Source organism: Aythya marila, assembly GCF_965140915.1.
Source record: "Aythya marila genome assembly, chromosome: 2".
NCBI classification, from domain to species: Eukaryota; Metazoa; Chordata; class Aves; order Anseriformes; family Anatidae; genus Aythya; species Aythya marila.
In genome coordinates, this window is record NC_139043.1 from 35972915 (window position 1) to 35990443 (window position 17529).

The 17529-nt window shown below is 40.7% G+C and overlaps 1 protein-coding gene across 1 annotated transcript in view; it reads right to left on the bottom strand.

Moving 5' to 3' along the window:
• Positions 1-16019, bottom strand: part of HIBADH (3-hydroxyisobutyrate dehydrogenase) — an 84959-nt gene extending 68940 nt beyond the window's left edge. The window contains exons 1-4 of the mRNA XM_082752094.1: positions 15921-16019; positions 9344-9504; positions 3818-3927; positions 565-686 (exon numbers count right to left, since the gene is read on the bottom strand). Of these exons, the coding sequence (XP_082608220.1) occupies positions 565-686; positions 3818-3927; positions 9344-9504; positions 15921-15984 (457 nt within the window). The 5' untranslated portion in view covers positions 15985-16019. The remainder of the gene's footprint in view (positions 1-564; positions 687-3817; positions 3928-9343; positions 9505-15920) is intronic.
• Positions 16020-17529: the final 1510 nt, after the last annotated feature.

Sequence of the window (17529 nt, forward strand, 5' to 3'; positions counted from 1 at the left end):
TAAATAGTCTTTCCTAGCAGAAATAAACAGATGGAGACTGAAGAGATGTTGACCACCTGCATCATAATACAACACTCTGAAAGAACTAAAAGAACCACTATACCATACCATGTGAAAATTCAGTTTGTGCAGGTGTATCACAAAGCATATTTGTAAGCCTAAAAAAATTCCTAAATTAACATGTAACTTCTTAAACACCAATGTTTCTCATCTGCTCCTAAAAAGACAGTAATACAACTGCATCAAAGAATAAAAAATACAGCACACTGAAAGATCAGGTTAACCAGCCTGAGCTCCCTTACCACAACAGCACTGCCTTCAGGCGAGAGATGACAAACAGCATTGTGCTTCATAGAAAGCATTAAACTCTTTACACAGAGGTAAACATGCACACATCACAGAGAAAACAGGCAGCCCTTTCTTTAATGTAATGGAACAAAAAAGGAATACCATACATCTAGCAAAGACAACCAGCTGTACCAGTAAGGGCACAGAGTGGTGGCTAAGATTGCTAGCAAGAAGACAAGCTGTCCAATATGAGGTAAACTGTTAATGAAGACTTACCTCCAGAAACCGGAGCATCCATGAAAACAGCTCCCATTTTTTCAACTGCTTTAGCTAATTCTTTTGAAACTGCAGGGTCTATAGTACTGGAATCTATTAATAATGAGCCTTTCTTCACTTTCCTAGAATAAAGATTTATTATTATTAAATATCTGTTGCACTAGGTATCTACAACTACTACCATGGAAATGACTTTCCTCAGCATGACAACCACACAAATATTATTTGGTACACTACTAATTAAATGTAATGCTTTAAATTCTACTGAGCAAGATCTGCTCAGTGTGTATACTCCTAAGTATATATGTTACAATGTTTTGATTGACTCAAAACACAATAAAAAATGAACAAACAAAAACACACAGGCACATACACAAAAATTTTTTTTTCCTAAATGCTATTGTAAAAGAAATTACACGAAAGGAGTACACTTGGAAAATCTGCAAGCTTGAACAATATATCATATACAGATCACTGAAGATGCATCCTAAGCAATGGAACTAAACACCAATGTAGCTTAAAATTTCAAATATAGCTTAACAGAGTTTTCTTTCTATATACATTGTATTAAGCATCTTATTAGAAGAGCCTGTTTGTATTCTTTTGATTATTGTTACAATTTGTTCTGTATAAAGATAGTAACTAAAACCACAAAAGCCCATTACAGACTTAAAAGCAAAGAATGGCACAAAGTTTCCACGCTGACAGCAAGTAAATTTAGGCAGAAGAATTGTATCCCAAATGGCAGAACATGAGAAGCTGTGTATGTGATTAAAAAATGCAATTAAATTAAATTTTAAAAATGCCTACACAACAAAAACGTTGATTATATCTTTAGCCATCTTTCCATTCAATTGCACTGTGATTTAATGTCCACTGGACCCGCAAGCACTATGAAATCAAACTGCATAATTTTTCAGTCATAAAAAGGTGAGTTATTTAAAGCTACATGTTACATTAGACAAAGAGCCTCCCTGCACCTCGCGTGCTGTTGGGACTACAGTGAGGTTCACTGCACTGAATTAGCTGGATTGCTGGAAATAGTCTCTCAATACACACATGTGGCTGTGAACCCCACTACAGCTCCAGATTAAAGCAGTGCCATATACAGAGTCCTTTTTCACAGGATAGATGAGCTGCTGCAGTTAATTTGCACACATGCAAACAAAAACCAGCTTAGCAGATACAGCACATCACCTCCTCTTACGTTCAGCACTACATGCAGTGGCACAGACTCCCTGGTCACCCAGCAGGATGACTACGTTAACCCTTAATGTCAATGTTTTCTTCAGTGAAGCTCAAAAAGCTTCAGAAAATGAGTGAGGTCTAACCAGTTATCAATGAACTAGTCACTCAGGGCAACGATTAACCACTACTGTCAAATGACACTTCCTTTTCTTAAATATGGAGGCTGAGAAACTGCAGCAGCAAGACTGCTTACTATATCTTCTGTTCTCCTCAAAAGATTATCTGCCTGCATTATACCAGTAAGCACTGCCAATCAGTCTTCAAAGCACTGCCATCCTGAGTACAATTCTCCCACAGCTGTTTGTCTAGCTTTGTGGGACTGATCCAATTACCCTTCTTCCTGAAGGGCATAAGCTACAGACTTCGATCTGCTCAGTCCTGCTTTGTGAGGAATTAGAGGATGGACAGTAAGGGAAGAAAGCAGCTATTGTTTCCTGTGTTGGAAGGAAAAAAGAAAAATCCCTCTCCTCTATTTCATTTTCTAATCACTGCACCTTAGTATAGACTACAATCAATAACTACAATTTTACCAGTTTTAGATGATCTACTATATTTTTGTCTTCTGTATGTTTCTTCACCTACATTAGCAAGCTGGATAGCAGTAAGATCCTGCAAGATCCTCACAGGTGCTGAGTAGCCTCAGTCATCCTGCTAAGAGCAATGCACATGTGGCCACAAGAGCTTTTAAAACACTATTAATTTATTTGGCAAGTCCAAAAACTCTGAGTATTTCCACTATTAGAATTCTGCAAATAATGGATTTTAGGCTCAGTTGGAATCCCTCCATAAAAGCTAATAAAACCATTGTTACAGATTAAACAAACTCTTCAGATATTTTCTTGTTAATAAACATGGAAGAATAAACCAAAATGAAACAGTTTTCTCACCAAATCTAAAGACTAAAGCCTATCTGAATTAGAAACATGCCAAAGCAAAACTGAGGTTTTGGACAAATTCCTTTTACATTTTTTTCCCTCGTCAAATCAATTGGGTATAAAAATGGTAATCTGAAGACAATCATCTCTGAAACAGACTAATTTCATGGTTTGGGGAATGGGGAGCATGTCTGCCCTTTCAGGTATTCAGAAGCCTTATGGTAAAATGTATGACACTGAATCTTGAAGCAAACCAACAGTCTACTGCTTCAGTACAAGATCCACTTTAAAGGCCTGAAACCACTGAACCTCAAGGCATTTAGAACGTATTACTGTTAAAAATACCTCTGTGTATAAAAGTATATTCCAATAAGCCAAAATGGAAAGCTGATTAAGTCACCTTCTATACTCAAAAAAGAAAACCCTATCATCTCCAATAAAATAATGAGACAACTGTAATGGTGATATTCATTCTTAAGTATGAATAGATGGAGACATTGCTATAGTTTATCCAATATGAGGATTTGGTTTCAAGTGAAATATAACACTACATAAGTCCCTGGCTCTTACTGCTCAATAGTCCATTTTTGCCTACAAATCCTAGAATTCCTTTATCAACAGTAAGGAGTCTGCCAAGATAATGGACAACAAGAGTAGAAATCAATAAAGTCTTGTCAGCTATTCTATGTCAGCACTTTAATACTATGAGACACAACAGCAGCTCTTCAGAACATTTCATTTATAGGATTTCATGTCAAAGAAAAAAGCATTTGAGCAAGTAATTGTTGCCAGCAAATATTCCACTTGCACTTACTGTAGTACATTAGCTTAATGGTAAAAGACACATGCAACTGAGAAGTTAGGTAGGTCAGTTGGGTTGTCGCAAATTCACATAAATTATTATTCTACTGGAAATAAAATTTGACTTTAGTCACAAGCCATTCAGGAGAAAGCATAGGTGAAGAGAACTCATGTAATTAGAAATACCAACAATAAGAAAATAGAGGAGAGCATCAAGTTAAGTGCCCTGAAGGTGCAGCAAGGGTTACAGCAATAATGATCATTTGACAAGCAGTGTAATACAGGCTTGAGTACAAGAGGGAATTCTTCAGACTACAGCAAATCCTTACTTTAGAATTCCATTTGCTCCTGTGTAAACTTCTATTGCATTGGGACTAGAAGGCAGCATGGTAATAATTCTGTCTGCTTTTTCTGCTACATCTGCTGGGGAATCCGTTACCTTTAAAAGAAAAGAAAAGAAAAAAAAGCAAGTAAGCTTCCACTTCTTGAGAAAGAAACATCAGCTGAGTCTGTTTTAAGTATTTGCAGGTCATCAGACACAATTAAGTTAGGTAAAAAAGCTAGAATGCAAGACAAACTTTGCCCTCATAATGGAAAATGTCAATTAATGGATCCAGTAACAAAAAAAAATGAAAAAAAAAAAAAAAGGATGTCCTGTTATGGAAGTTCCTTCAGAACATCACAAGTGGATGTCTGCAACCCATTCATGAATCTTCAACTCACTAATAAGCCATGCCTCTGTACAAAATACTGTTCTATAATGTTTCTAAGGAGGAACAACACTAAGTATGATCTCACTTTTATTTTCTTGGCTTACATACAGTGTTGAAAGAAAGAAAGACTGAGGAAAAAAGAAAAAAAAAGACTTAATGTACCTCCAAGCATCACCTTATAAAAGTCAAATAAACTAACTGATGTTTCTCATGATATCTTGATTGACATCTTTGAAGAAGAAAATGATCAGCTCAAGCATCCTTCACCAAAATGTCTAAACAAGTTTCAAAACATATTTGTAGCTATTTGTTGCTACATAAACATATTTAACTTTAAAGGTGTCATACCTTCACCACTTCATTCTCAATGGTATGGTATTTAAGGTATGTACACAACAAGTGAATTACTGACAGCTAAGTAGTGAGTTTTGCCAATTAACTCCAAGAAGGCATATGCCAGTAGGATTTTTGTCTAATATTAGTTTTAAATAATTTATTTTTAAAAAATGCATTGTTAATATAGCTTAAGGAAAATAGCAACAAAAAACTACAGCTTATTCTTTTATCATCAGCACAAGAGGTTTAAATATGATTTTATTAATTCAGGTATTCTACTGAAAGGAGAAGTTCCAAGCAGGAATTAAAACGAGAAAATGAGGAATTAAGATTCTCCCCCTCTTCTCTGCTCTCATGAGACCCCACCTGGAGCACTGTGTTCAGCTTTGGGGCCCCCACCACAAGAAGGCCATGGACCTATTAGAGCGAGTCCAGAGGAGGGCCATGAGGATGATCAAGGGGCTGGAGCACCTCTCCTATGAAGCCAGGCTGAGGGAGTTGGGGTTGTTCAGCCTGGAGAAGATTCTGGGGAGACTTTACAGTGGCCTTCTCGTTCCTAAAGAGGCCTACAGGAGAGCTGGGGAGGGACTCTGTCAAAGATTGTAGGGATAAGACAACGGATGATGGCTTTAAACTATCAGAGAGTAGATTTTTATTAGATATTTGGAAAAAATTAATTACTGTACGGGTGGGGATGCACTGGAAAATCCCTGGAAGGGTTTAAGGCCAAGTTGGATGGGGCTTTGAGCAACCTGGTCTAGTGGAAGGTGTCCTTGCCCACGGCAGAGGCATTGGAATTAGGTGATCTTTAAGGGCTCTTTCAAACTAAACCATTCTGTGATTCTGTGAGCAGAAAGTAGGTTTTGTTTGCGGATAAGGTTTGTAGTATCATGCTGTTACTGGATGATAAAGAGTAACCTTAATGTCACAATGATCTATTCTGCTAGATCTATTATGTGCCTTGAGTCTCTAAATTATAAGGAATGTCTTAAATACAATTTCATATGCATTTATTCAGTATGGGTAAATCACAATTTCCATATCACATGGAATTAGGGTTAAGGAAATTGCAGTTTGAAAGCTACTTGAAAATTTGATTCCTTTCTATAAGGTAGACAAATGAACAAATCAATGATCTCATTTCACCACACCCAATCTGTTTCCAAGTACAGGTATTTGTTATCATTTTGTGTTAGTTTTGATACTCAAGGCAATTATATCTTAATATATTATATTCTAATATACAATGTTCTTATAAATTCTCAGCATCTAAGAGAGCATGTAATACACACATTTGGAAGAAATGATGAGCAACATCTTAAAGGACTTCTGGAACACAGCAAAATAAACTTCCTGATTACTATTTATTGTAAAATAAGTGAAAGAAGAGAAGACTGTATATTCACTGAAAAGAGCTCTCTCAAAAAAAAAAAAAAAAACTGTCTTAGATGGGACTTAACCTTTTTTTTTTTTTTAAGTATAAATTAATATTACATTAAAACATCTGGTATAACACACAGATACAAAAAGGAAACATATCCTAGTCCAAAGAACAAACATTAGGAAGAATAAATGAGGCAATTACAAGCAGAAAAACATCTATACCTGATTAGTTAAGTTTATGACTCTCTTCCCTGGAGACCGGAGAGCCTAGCTTTTTATGTAGGAGTATGACACCTTTGTCTTTAGTTCAGAGTATCTCTGGTTCAGTTCAGTCCCAATGTGTGTTATTAGAGGAGTAGAGAGGAAGTGTGTAATTAGAACCTGGATTTATATACAACTTCTTGATCTGAAAATATTATCTCCAGTGTTCTCAAAGGTTTGCAAGTTAACAGGTGAAGACTCTGTAGCCCATTTCAACAAGAAATTGAAAAACACGCTATATTGGGCACACAACTTTAAAACTACATCAGCTTCATATTTCCACTCTGTTATGTAGATAGGACACAACTGTTTTATTGTTGTCTTACAGTTTGAAACAAAGCTTAAGCAATACATACAGAAGACATAGTACAGCAGTCCTCTGTACAGAAATTCATTTTTTCCATCCACATCTTTCAAAATACTAGAATGTCTTTTAAATGAAGAAAATGAGATTAGGAATGCACACTGACTGTGACAGTTACTTCCACAACCGTACGAAGGAAAATCATTTCGCTAACCTGTATTAGGTAGCAAAAAAAAGTGGTAATTAAAATGAGAATTGTCATTCTTGGCTCTTTGATACTGTAATAAATATGATTAATAATCCCAGAGGAAACCTACCTAGCTGATTCTTAAATAAACTCCTTTTATTTGGAACTTCCTGCATAAGAATGATCATTGAACTTGAATGTTTTGAATGCTATTAAGAAGCAGTAAGCATTTGAAGTTATTAAGAATATGTGTGTAACTAAAAAATGTACCAAATACTAGTTGCTGATTGCTAACATAGATCATACCAGGTAAGACTAGCAGCCCACCAAGTCCCATACGTGTTCTGATACCAGTCAGTTCAAGCAAATTTTTGCAGTATGCATCTGGATAGGGGAAACTTCTTCTTACTTGTCATCAGCTTATGCCCTCCAACATGCACATCTGCTTATATTTCTTCCAAATGTTTTCCTGTATTTTTCTTTATATTTACTGTAAGCCAATTAACAGAGCTACTTGCCTGCAATGCTATTCTCACTAAATACACTGAAGAAAGCTCCACTTTTTGCTGCTTGACTCATCAGATGACTTCAGTAGCTTTTCCAAATTTGATATATGATTTGAAGATATGTAAACTGAAGCAAAGTAACTGTGATATATATACACTTCACTGTGTGAGGAAGAAAATGTTAACTATGAGGCAGACAAAAGAGACAGTACAGAATGAAGGCACAGGCAACTTACAGAACTACTCTGTGTTCTCTCTTGTTTGTCCCCTTGCACCTTCATCCAAGTTTCTCCCCAGCTGATGGAGGGGTGAATAGCTCTTGCTCAGGCAGTTTTCCCCTTACTAGTCATCATCAGTAGGCAGGTGGCTGCCTCCTGACACACCTCCCAGTTCTTACTTCGGAGGATAATGAAGTGGAGTCACAGAATATGTAGACTTACAATCAAACATTTGTCATCCACCATATACCTTAGCAATAGCGCTGACTTTAAACAATGGGCATTTGACAACATTTACTGTCTCTTGGGGGACATCTTTTCACCTCCATAACACTCCTGACAGTTTCACCCTACAAGCCACAACAAAGAAAAAGCAGCCCTTGGAGCCCAATGTTCCTTCTACATCAGTTTCTACAAGGCCCACTGGACCCACAAGTTTCTAAGTTCTGAAAAAAACACTGGGGTAGGATTTACACCTGTAGATCAAAAAGAGGGAGTTATGTTAAAATATTTTCTTAAAGTGTGTTTTATTTGTATTTAAGCCTACCCACGTATTCTGTTAGTGATTTACGATCTTAAAACATACTTTGGGCTTTATTTTCAAAAACATTATAGTTCACCTTTAATATCATACATGAAGTCTTGCAGTGGATGCTAAGGATTCTACTGCTATGGCAATAAATCATCCAAGGGGGCAGCCACAGCAAAGAGAGCCCACTGCAGAAAGTGAATTAAAATATAGCCAGTTGTTCAAACCATTCCAATTGCAAGGCCTCTTGCTCAACATAGATCTGGTTCATGCCCAAGGGTCTCAGCTACTTTAAGGAAATGAAAATAGTAGCTAGGAAAACAAGCTGAAAAGCCTCCTTTCCCACATAAAGCCAAGATGCTGTAATTATTTAAGGGCAACTGCAATTAATTATCAACAGGTGCACTTTATCATTTTACCTTTCAGAAATTATTTAAAACAATTGTAATTAGCTCCACCAGTTTAGACTTTCAAGGCATACAGTTCCTTTATCTAGATCTACCTCAAAGTTCCTTGCCCTGCTAGAAAACTTCTTTCACGTATTATTTTTGCATTGGTTTCTCCTTACTCAAACACGTTCTTTGTTTCAGTGCTTTATGTACCTATCCATTCACCCATGCTGTCTACACTACTATAGCTTTGAAGTATGTCAAAAACATACAAATACATTTCAGACACTCAGAAAAGACTGCCCCAACCGTGTGAGGAACTGAATGGGTTGCTGGCTGTATTAACAGATCAACAAAAGCAATCGCACTGACTGGAACAGGGCCAAGATTTCACAGGGTATATGGCAGGAAGGTAAACCTCCTTAATGTGATCAATTTCCTTCTCTCCTTTTTCCTTTTCATTCCTTCCTCTTCTCTCACCATAACCTTCCTTGCCTCCTAGAGAATAAGCACTTAAATAATTAGATTTTTCCCCAGCCCCTGAGGACTGCACCTTGAAGCAGCAGGAAAGCTCATATGTCCCTATAACCCTTACAGCTATGCCAGCAGGAATTTTTAACTAGGGTCGTCTAACCTGAAAAGGTCAAAGTAGGAACCAGATGAAAAGCAGCCCACTGGCCATCTAGACCTGTGGGAGGAGGAAGCAGCAGAAGGAAGGTGAAAGAATAGGCCATCAACCTACTCTCATAAAAGGAAAATAAATAAATAAGTAACAGCTAGAGAGAAGTTCAGCAGAGTAGCAATTCTGGTTAGCAGCATGAAAATAACTTCGGGTGGAATCATGTCTTTGTTCCGAGTAAAATCTGAAGAGATTCTGACTGTATTCACTAAGCTGTTTAGTTTTGAATGAGAACTTAACCTAAACCAAAAACAAACAAACAAACAAAAATATAATTTTAAAAACATCACATGCAAGCACGATCCAATAAATACAGTTATTGTGGGTATAAAGGAAGTTTATTACTATACCTGAGCACCCAAGTCTTGAAATTCTTTGCAGGCTTCTGGGAACACATCATATGCAATAACTGGATATCCATGTTTTACCAGGTTTTTTGCCATTGGATTTCCCATGTTACCCAGCCCAATGAATCCAACAGGGGTTTTGGAAGCCATTGCCCTAGAACACACTGATTTCAAAACAAGAAATATCAATATTTTCATACTTTAAAGTGTAAAAATAACACAATAAAAGCTAGCATGTAATCAGTTTGCAATGGTTTAGACAACTTAAATATTTAAAAATATTTAAAAGGGCAGAAATGTGAATCCTATTCCACATAATTTAAACTGTAAAGCTAACATTGGGCCACAAATACCATCCCAAAATGACTTTCTACATGTCAAAGAAAATTAATTATGAAAGCATGGCTGTTTCAAACATTGTAGTAACTATCAAACTTCGGCGACATCCCTGAAAGCTAACGTCTGAGTTTTGGTCTGAGAGAAGCTCCAACACAGACTTAAAACAAACAGCCTTGTCTATGTTTTGTTAGCATCTAAATCCTAAACTGGATAATCACAATCAATTTTCATGTATGTATATTTTGTAGACTCCTTATTTGCAACTTTGGATACAGCCCTAGGACATAGCACCTGCTCTCTAGAAATGGACTGAGGCTGCTCCTGTGTTTCCTGCGGCTCCTCACAGATAATAACTGGTCTCTTCGCATCCTGCAGTCAGACATAAAGCCCAAATCTAACAGTGAGAGTCTCCCTAATAAGTCAGTGCCAAACCTTTGAGCCACGTAATCACTTGTGCTGCTGTTAAAAGCAAACACTGAAAAATAGAATAGATTACAGTATGAATGCAAAATGAAGTCCTTGCAAGGATAGCTGCTGTATTCTATTTGCTGTGCTACAAGGCAGATCTGGAAGGCATGATCTACACCCAGCAGAAAACAGGACAGTTTCAGTCAGTTACTTTTTACAAGTAGTTAGTGAGTATCAAATGCTGGCTAGTCAGTAGCTTTGCAGGCATATCAAATGCTGGATAGAAAGCAGTGTGGCAGGCATTCATGTACTGTAATCACTCTCATCACTCTAAACACTCCTAATTCGATGTTAACACATTTGGTGGTTCCTCGATTTCTTTGCTGATGACACAAGATAATGTCTCCTTTGTGGCAAGGGAAAAAGTTATGCAGAATAAACACGAAGGCACGTGGCAGCTAAGCAGACAGAAAGAAGGCAAACTACAGAGCTACCGCTGCTCAGAAGCGCACACAGAAGTGCCTAAGCTGGATCTAGGCTCTAAGAGGTCTCAGTGCTTAGCGAAGAATCCTCCTTAGGCCAATAACACTTGATTAATCATTTCAAAGTCTTTCTGCCTTTAAGCTCCTTCTTAGCCAGCAATGGTCATGCTCTTTCATCTCCAGCACTATTCTGGAAGTGCCACGTTTAATAAATCAGGTTCGTTGAGAGAACTTGGGTCTGAGACAGTTTCCACAGATGCCGGCAGCAATTACATAGCTGGAGAAGTAGCACAATTTACAAGAAAACTGCCTGGGAAAATGCTTAGTGCAAACTGAGATAAGTCACAAAAAAAGAACATGTTGCTTTTTTAAGAAGTGCTACATGTCAAGTCTTGGAAACATACGAACAAAGAGCTTAAAACACCATCATCAGTCACAGTCATCATCTTGAAGTCTCTTTCTTCTCATAGTTTCTATGAGTCAGACTTCCCCAGTACATCACTTACATTGATCTAAACTGCTCTGTTATTAGCCAGAAGCCTTCAGCTTCTCGTGGAGCTTCAAGTCCTGGTTTTCAGCATCTTTCCTTTTTTGCCCCTTAATACCAGTGGATCTTATCTACCAGTAAAGCTTTCATGCCATGTGAGATACAGCTTTTCTCTCTCCACTGTCCACAAAGATCTCAGCTACATCAACACTTGGCCACCTGCCTCAACAGATGTAATTCTGTCTTGTTCTTCCAGGAACTACTGGGAACAGAGAAGGGCATTTTGCTCGTGCTGCTTTGTGTCGTCCCTTCTCTGCATCCTGCCTTGCTTTTCTCTACCGTGTCACACAAGGCTGCGTTGCTTTGATGACATTGTGTGGTTGCCTACCACGTCTTATGATAAAGACGTGAAAACCCCCTGGTAACTGGACTGCAACAACAGACCTATTGCCAACGAGCACGTGTATTACTTCTCAAAGCAGCTCCTCTCGGTGTAAATACCCAAGAAACCAACTCATTCTTCTACTATAATTCCTTCCTTAAAACCATTTATTACGCAATATCCCCAAAATAGCTAGCAGTGGATTGGCTGGAGTATGAGGCAACATCCAGATCAGTCTTAATAGTCATGTGTCACCCCATTCTACTATTTCCCCTTTCAACTGTCGGTGTTGATTACATCTTTTCTTAAAGGCTCATCAGTCACGTGCCATTTTCTGTTCTCTGTTAATTACAACACATTCAAGCCCATGGGAAGTGGGACTTTTTAGAGTAACAGTCCAAATCCTGACTCACTTTCTGACTTCTTAGTTTGCTTTAACTTCTCCCAGTCCAACACTAAGTTAGCCACTTAAAATTATATAACTTGACTAACAGCTTTAAAACACCTCCTGGTCCCCAAGCATTCAGATGCAGGAAAACTCTTTTAAAGGACCGATTAGCTCACAGACATAACTCACAGAGCTGATTTCAATTAAATTTGAATCAACTATGTTTTAAATCCTGGCATGTATTTCAATGGCTATTTACGACAGCGGGGGCTTGCCAGACAGAGGCTGTTTAAGAAGGCTTGGTTCTTCAGATCTTCACATTAGATGAAACTCCACAGTTTCACAGAGAAAGTGGTGTTCAGTTTGAATACCTAGGCACTGCTCACAGCTCCAGATACACAGCACAGGACTGTTTTCTAAACAAGTGCATAATTCAATAATCTGTGGATTCGTATTCTGCAAACCCACATGCACATGTACTTAACTAATCCCATTAATTGCATAAGCGTTGCCAGAAATTGTCCCTGTGGTATCGAGTCCATTTTACTTTCCTCTGAACATCTACAGGAACCTGCTGGAATTGCATGGCTGGAAAAATGCCCAGGCCACATTCAACTTGTAATTTATGCAATTAATACTCCTTCACTGGAAACAGAGTCAGCAACATAAATTAATCTGTACATCAAATTAATTGTCAGCAAAACCAGCTACAGCTACATTGACTTCAAAGAATTTGGGCTTTTCCCAGGAGATTCTTCATTTGTCTATTGAGGGAATTAGTGCTCAGAGAGCCTCGAGCCTATGAAGACTCCACTGATGAGGAGGATCTATTCACGACCCTCTTGCCATACTGGAGGCTTACAGACAATACAGATAAAAATGTTTTGCTTTGAAAAGCTACCCTATGATACAAGCACTTGATTTAATTCTATGAAATCACATAAAAATTTTTTCTTAAAAATAATTTAATAAAGAAACTCAGTACAAGGTCATGAATTTCTGAATTCTTTTTCTCGACCAAAGTAAGAGAGGAAATTGAGAAATGCACAGGCTGCATCCTGTCCTTAATCCTGTCCTCAAAATACCTGGCCCGTCAGTGACCTTACACACAAGTCTTCTCAAGCTACTACGTAAAGATGCTTAAAGTCACTTTCTTCTTAACCTGAATGATGGCAGCTACAGGTTTAGGAGATCATTTCAGAGGCTTACATTTCATTTTACACTATAAAGTAATGATTTTTAGAACTTTTAGGAAGGATTTCAGTTCCAGTGGTACCTTGGATTCACTGCAAATAGTAGAGTGACCAGACACTGTAACATGCAGTGCAGGGTATGTCTTTCTGTACTCAAAGATAAAGGAACTAGTAGCTGGATAGGATCACAGACAGTGGGCCTGAAAAGGTCCAATATGCCTGTACTCTGAAAGAAAGCACAGCCTACATGGCCAACAACAGGACTGAGAAATCAGTAATTCTCCAGTTCTAATCTCAGCTGTTTTACTTACTTTTTGGCTGTATCAAATATATCTTAAACTATGTTCACAAGTGCCTAGCTCCTGCAATGGAATCCCTAGCTCCAGAGTCAAATGTAATCAATATATCCGGCACAAGGGATAAGAGCCCACAAATTCCTGTCCCACATGAATGCCCTAATCAGAGCAGCTGCAAGTCACACTAATGTTTTTGATCCCTCTGCATCAGTGAATCCTGAGTTAACTCAAGAGAGATTTAACATGAATACGGGCAGATGACCATGGTGGGATGAAGCTCAGACACTGAAGTTACTCGTTTTGCTTTATGAGAAAGTACAGTTGCATATGAAGAAGTTTGACAAGGACAGTGTCATGATGATGGTTCAGCATGAGCCAAATTAGGGCTCTTGCCAAATTCAGCACCTGAAATTCTGGTATAAGTACAGGAGAAAACACCACTCTTTTCTCTTTCCCACTTTGAAACAAAGGCTCAGAGAAAGCTTCTGTGCTTTGTGCAGAGTTCTCTGCGGAAACTCGTGCAGCCTCTACTGAAGTAGATCCTGGAGGGAACTGGATGGAGAAGCATAGAAGTTCGTGAGGTCAGCTGCACACAGGCAGAATCAGGTCTTCCTGCTCCTAGAAGCCTTTGCCAATGGAATTTAAATTGCCTGGGGGTCAGAGGCTGTTAAAGGTTATGCAATGATTTTGAGAACTGCACTCTGCCAAAATCATAATTTAAGATTACAAGACTAAATTTGGCCAGCTTTACACAGAAAACGTCCTGCTTGGTTCTTCTTGACTCTGTAAAGACCCACTGATGAAAAACAGACACACTATCTTGTAATGGTCAGTCTTCTTACCTCATTTTTCTTATCTGTGGCTATACCTCATTAAATGTTTGTTAATGTACTAAAGACAAAAGCGTGTAGTAAGTACTTTTCATCTAAAAAGAGCATCAAGCGTACACTTGATCCCTTAATTAAGTAATGTGCTGGACTTCAGAGCTGCAGGTCTTTCCGTTGTAATCCTTGCTTAGTAATTAATACTTCTCTGCACCAGAGCATGGAACCATTTGACAATTCAAGCAAAGCTAGTGCATCAACAGACGTACTATTAGGCTGTTAATTGAATCGGTCCCTTTTACTCATCCAAAAGTGTTTGCAAGGACACTTGCATGCTCCAGCAGGGTACTCTCTTCTGCAATGAACAGCTCCGTCAGCTGCTGAATCTTCGTTTACTTTCTCAGCCATGTTACCTCATCAACACCACCAGCCCTCACCATCCCTGGAAGTATTTGAGGAAAGGTTGGACCTGGTACTTAGGGATATGGCTTAGTGGGTGATATTGGTGGTAGGGGATGGTTGGACCAGGTGATCTTGATGATAGAATCATTCGATGATCTAGATAGATAGATGATAGAATCATTAAGACTATCTTAATGATTCTATGATTCACCCCTGCTAGCAGTCCCCAGGAAGGATTCCTCCACACCCTTAAAGATGTATTTTAAGCAAAGTCACATACACCCTATCCAAGAAACACCTTTGTAAGCGACTGCCAGCTGCGGATCGCAAGACAAGACACCACGGTCTCTGTCAACTCTCCAGTTTGCCAACACACAAACAGACATAACCAAGATGCTTCTCCAAAGTCTGCCCTCATCTATCTTCCTTATACGAGTTTTGAGAGTTTGGTATAAAGGTACAGAAGAAGCAATCCATCGTGGTTTGTTGTCTAAGTGGAACTCACCGTGTAGCCAGTAAGTGAGCAACAAAAGGCCACTGACAGAGCTGTCACGCTGGACACGTCCCGTGCTGTTGTCAGGCTGGACAGCTCTGTCACAGCTCCTTCACGAGCACGGCCTTTCCCTCAGAACAACGCTCCATGAAACCTCCACTCAAAACACATCTCCTAGACTACTCCAGCAAAGGCTGGCCAACCCAACGCAGACATTCGAGATGAGGAAACCTGGATGAAAATGAGCTTAGCCGGTAAGCAGCCTTACAGCTTAGTCCTTCATCCCATAAACGCCTCTCAGAGTCGACGGGACTTTCAGCGCGGCTGCCGCTAAGTCAGCGCTTCAACACCGCGGCCAAACCTTCAGCCACAGCTCCTTCCTCGTGTCTTTGGGCACCGCATTTTGGAGTTTTAGGGGTCAGCGGGGTGCTCTGGGCTGGTTTTCACAGCCATGCCCACCACCACCAAACCAGGCGCGCGTCCTTCTCAAGGCTAAGCACGACCAGAGAGCTACCTGACGGCCACCAAACACAGGGAGATCAAAAACACGTCGCAGGCTGCTGTTAGTGGACCTGTGGTGAACGAAGGGTGCTCAGCACACACGCAGGTCATTTCACACACGTTTCAATTTTAGCAGCGCACAACCCGCACCCACTGCGCCTCAGCGACTGCTGCTCTCCACACCTGCCTGTCAGAGGGATAAAACTGAGCCACGCAAACCTGACCCCCAAAATCCAAGGAAAACCCAGCTGTCACAAGGCATTTTTTTAAAGTTCCAGGCTCGGCAGGCAGCGGGGCGGCGGGCCCAGCCGGGGGCACCGCTCCGGGCCCGGGGCCAGCCCGCTGCCCGCTCCCCGCTCCCGCCGCGATCCAGGCCGGTCCTTACCCATCACCCGCCCGTGCCAGCGCCGCCAGCCCGCCGCTCCCCCGCGCACCACGGCCGCGGCCATGCTGCGCCCGGCCACCTCCGCCCAACCGCCGCCCGCCCGCCGAGCGGCAGCCGCGCCAGCCAACCAGCGCCCTCCCCGCGGCGTCGCGCAGCCAATCGGCAGCGCGCTGACGGGAAAAGGCCCCGCCCTCCCGCCCCGTGACGTGAGGGGAGGGGCGGGGCGGGGGCCGGGCGGCCGCCGGGGAGCCCCATTGGGGAGCGGGGGGGGCGGGGGGAGCCTCGCCCCTGAGGGGAGGGGGCGGGCAGCCCGCCCAAAATGGCGGCGCGGCCGGGAGGGGCGAGGCCTGGTGCCCAGCCGTGGGGAGGGCGGGGGTGGCTTCGTCGTGCTGGGCTCCCCGAGGGGCTGCCCGCCTCGGGTGGGGTTGTGTGGAGCAACGGGGCTTGCTGCAGCCTGGGAGAGCTCCAGGCTGGGGAGTGAAATATTTCCCTGCTTTTATGGAGTAAAAGAGAGTGAAACACAAAACAGTTCCGTTCTTTCCTTGAGTGAAACACAAAACACTTCCTCACTCTTCCTGAGTGAAGGAAAGAGAGTGAAACACAAAATAGTTCCTTCCCTGAGAATGAAACTCACCATAGTTTGGTGTGGTGACACTAGAGCAGTGCTGGGAACACCACCAGTCATTAGGTTACTTGTTCTGTGTCAGAGGTCTTTTTTTTTTTTAGCTGTTATGTAGTACTGCTGATAGACTTCTGGGAGGTGGGAGATATCAGGAGCAGGTCTCAGGTTTCACAAAGTCAGCTATTCACTTGGTTATATGTTAGCACAGAAAGAATAGTCTCGGTATATTTCCTTGGCTCTTCTGTCAGTACCATAGTGTATTTTTGTATGCTGGCCCCTATAAAACAGTGAATGATACATAGTTAAATTAACCCAGCTCAACATAAAAGAATTTTGTGGGCAGGAAACAAGGCTGTGGTTATATAGTTGCTTTAATCTAGGACGCCTGAATGCTACCACTCGCCAGGCTGATCTCAGACCTTCACCCAGTTGCTTCTTTCTCTCATTGCCCTTCAGCTGTGCACTGAGACAGAGCATGACCTCACAAGAAAAAGATTCCTGCACCTCAGGCAATGAAAAGAGACACACAAGATCAGAAACTCTTCAATATGCTAGCACTTTGCAAGCGTTTTGAAGGTCCAGAGACTCCATGCCAATGTTTTCCTCAAGCTCACTCATCTCTTCCACCCTACCTACCATTTGAAGAGTGCCAAGTGAATGAAGCTACTGCACTGTGTTACTTTCTTCCTCAGGGGGGCAAAGACTGACAAATACCATGAGCACCAATTCTGCGTGGATGGGAGGAGGTGTGATCCTCCGTCGATGCAGCTATGCTGGCAGAATTTTGTACTAGCTCAAATAAGGTCTTTGGAAATCATTAAAAGATGAATTTTACACATAATTACATATACCTTTAACTTTGCTTGTTAATGTGTTTTTTGCCTTCCTGGGTGAGTTTTCACTGCCTTGCATTCATGCATTTCAGTCATTTACCTTTTTTCCAGCTGACTTCAAATTCTTATTAAATCTGAACTGAATTAGAAAAAT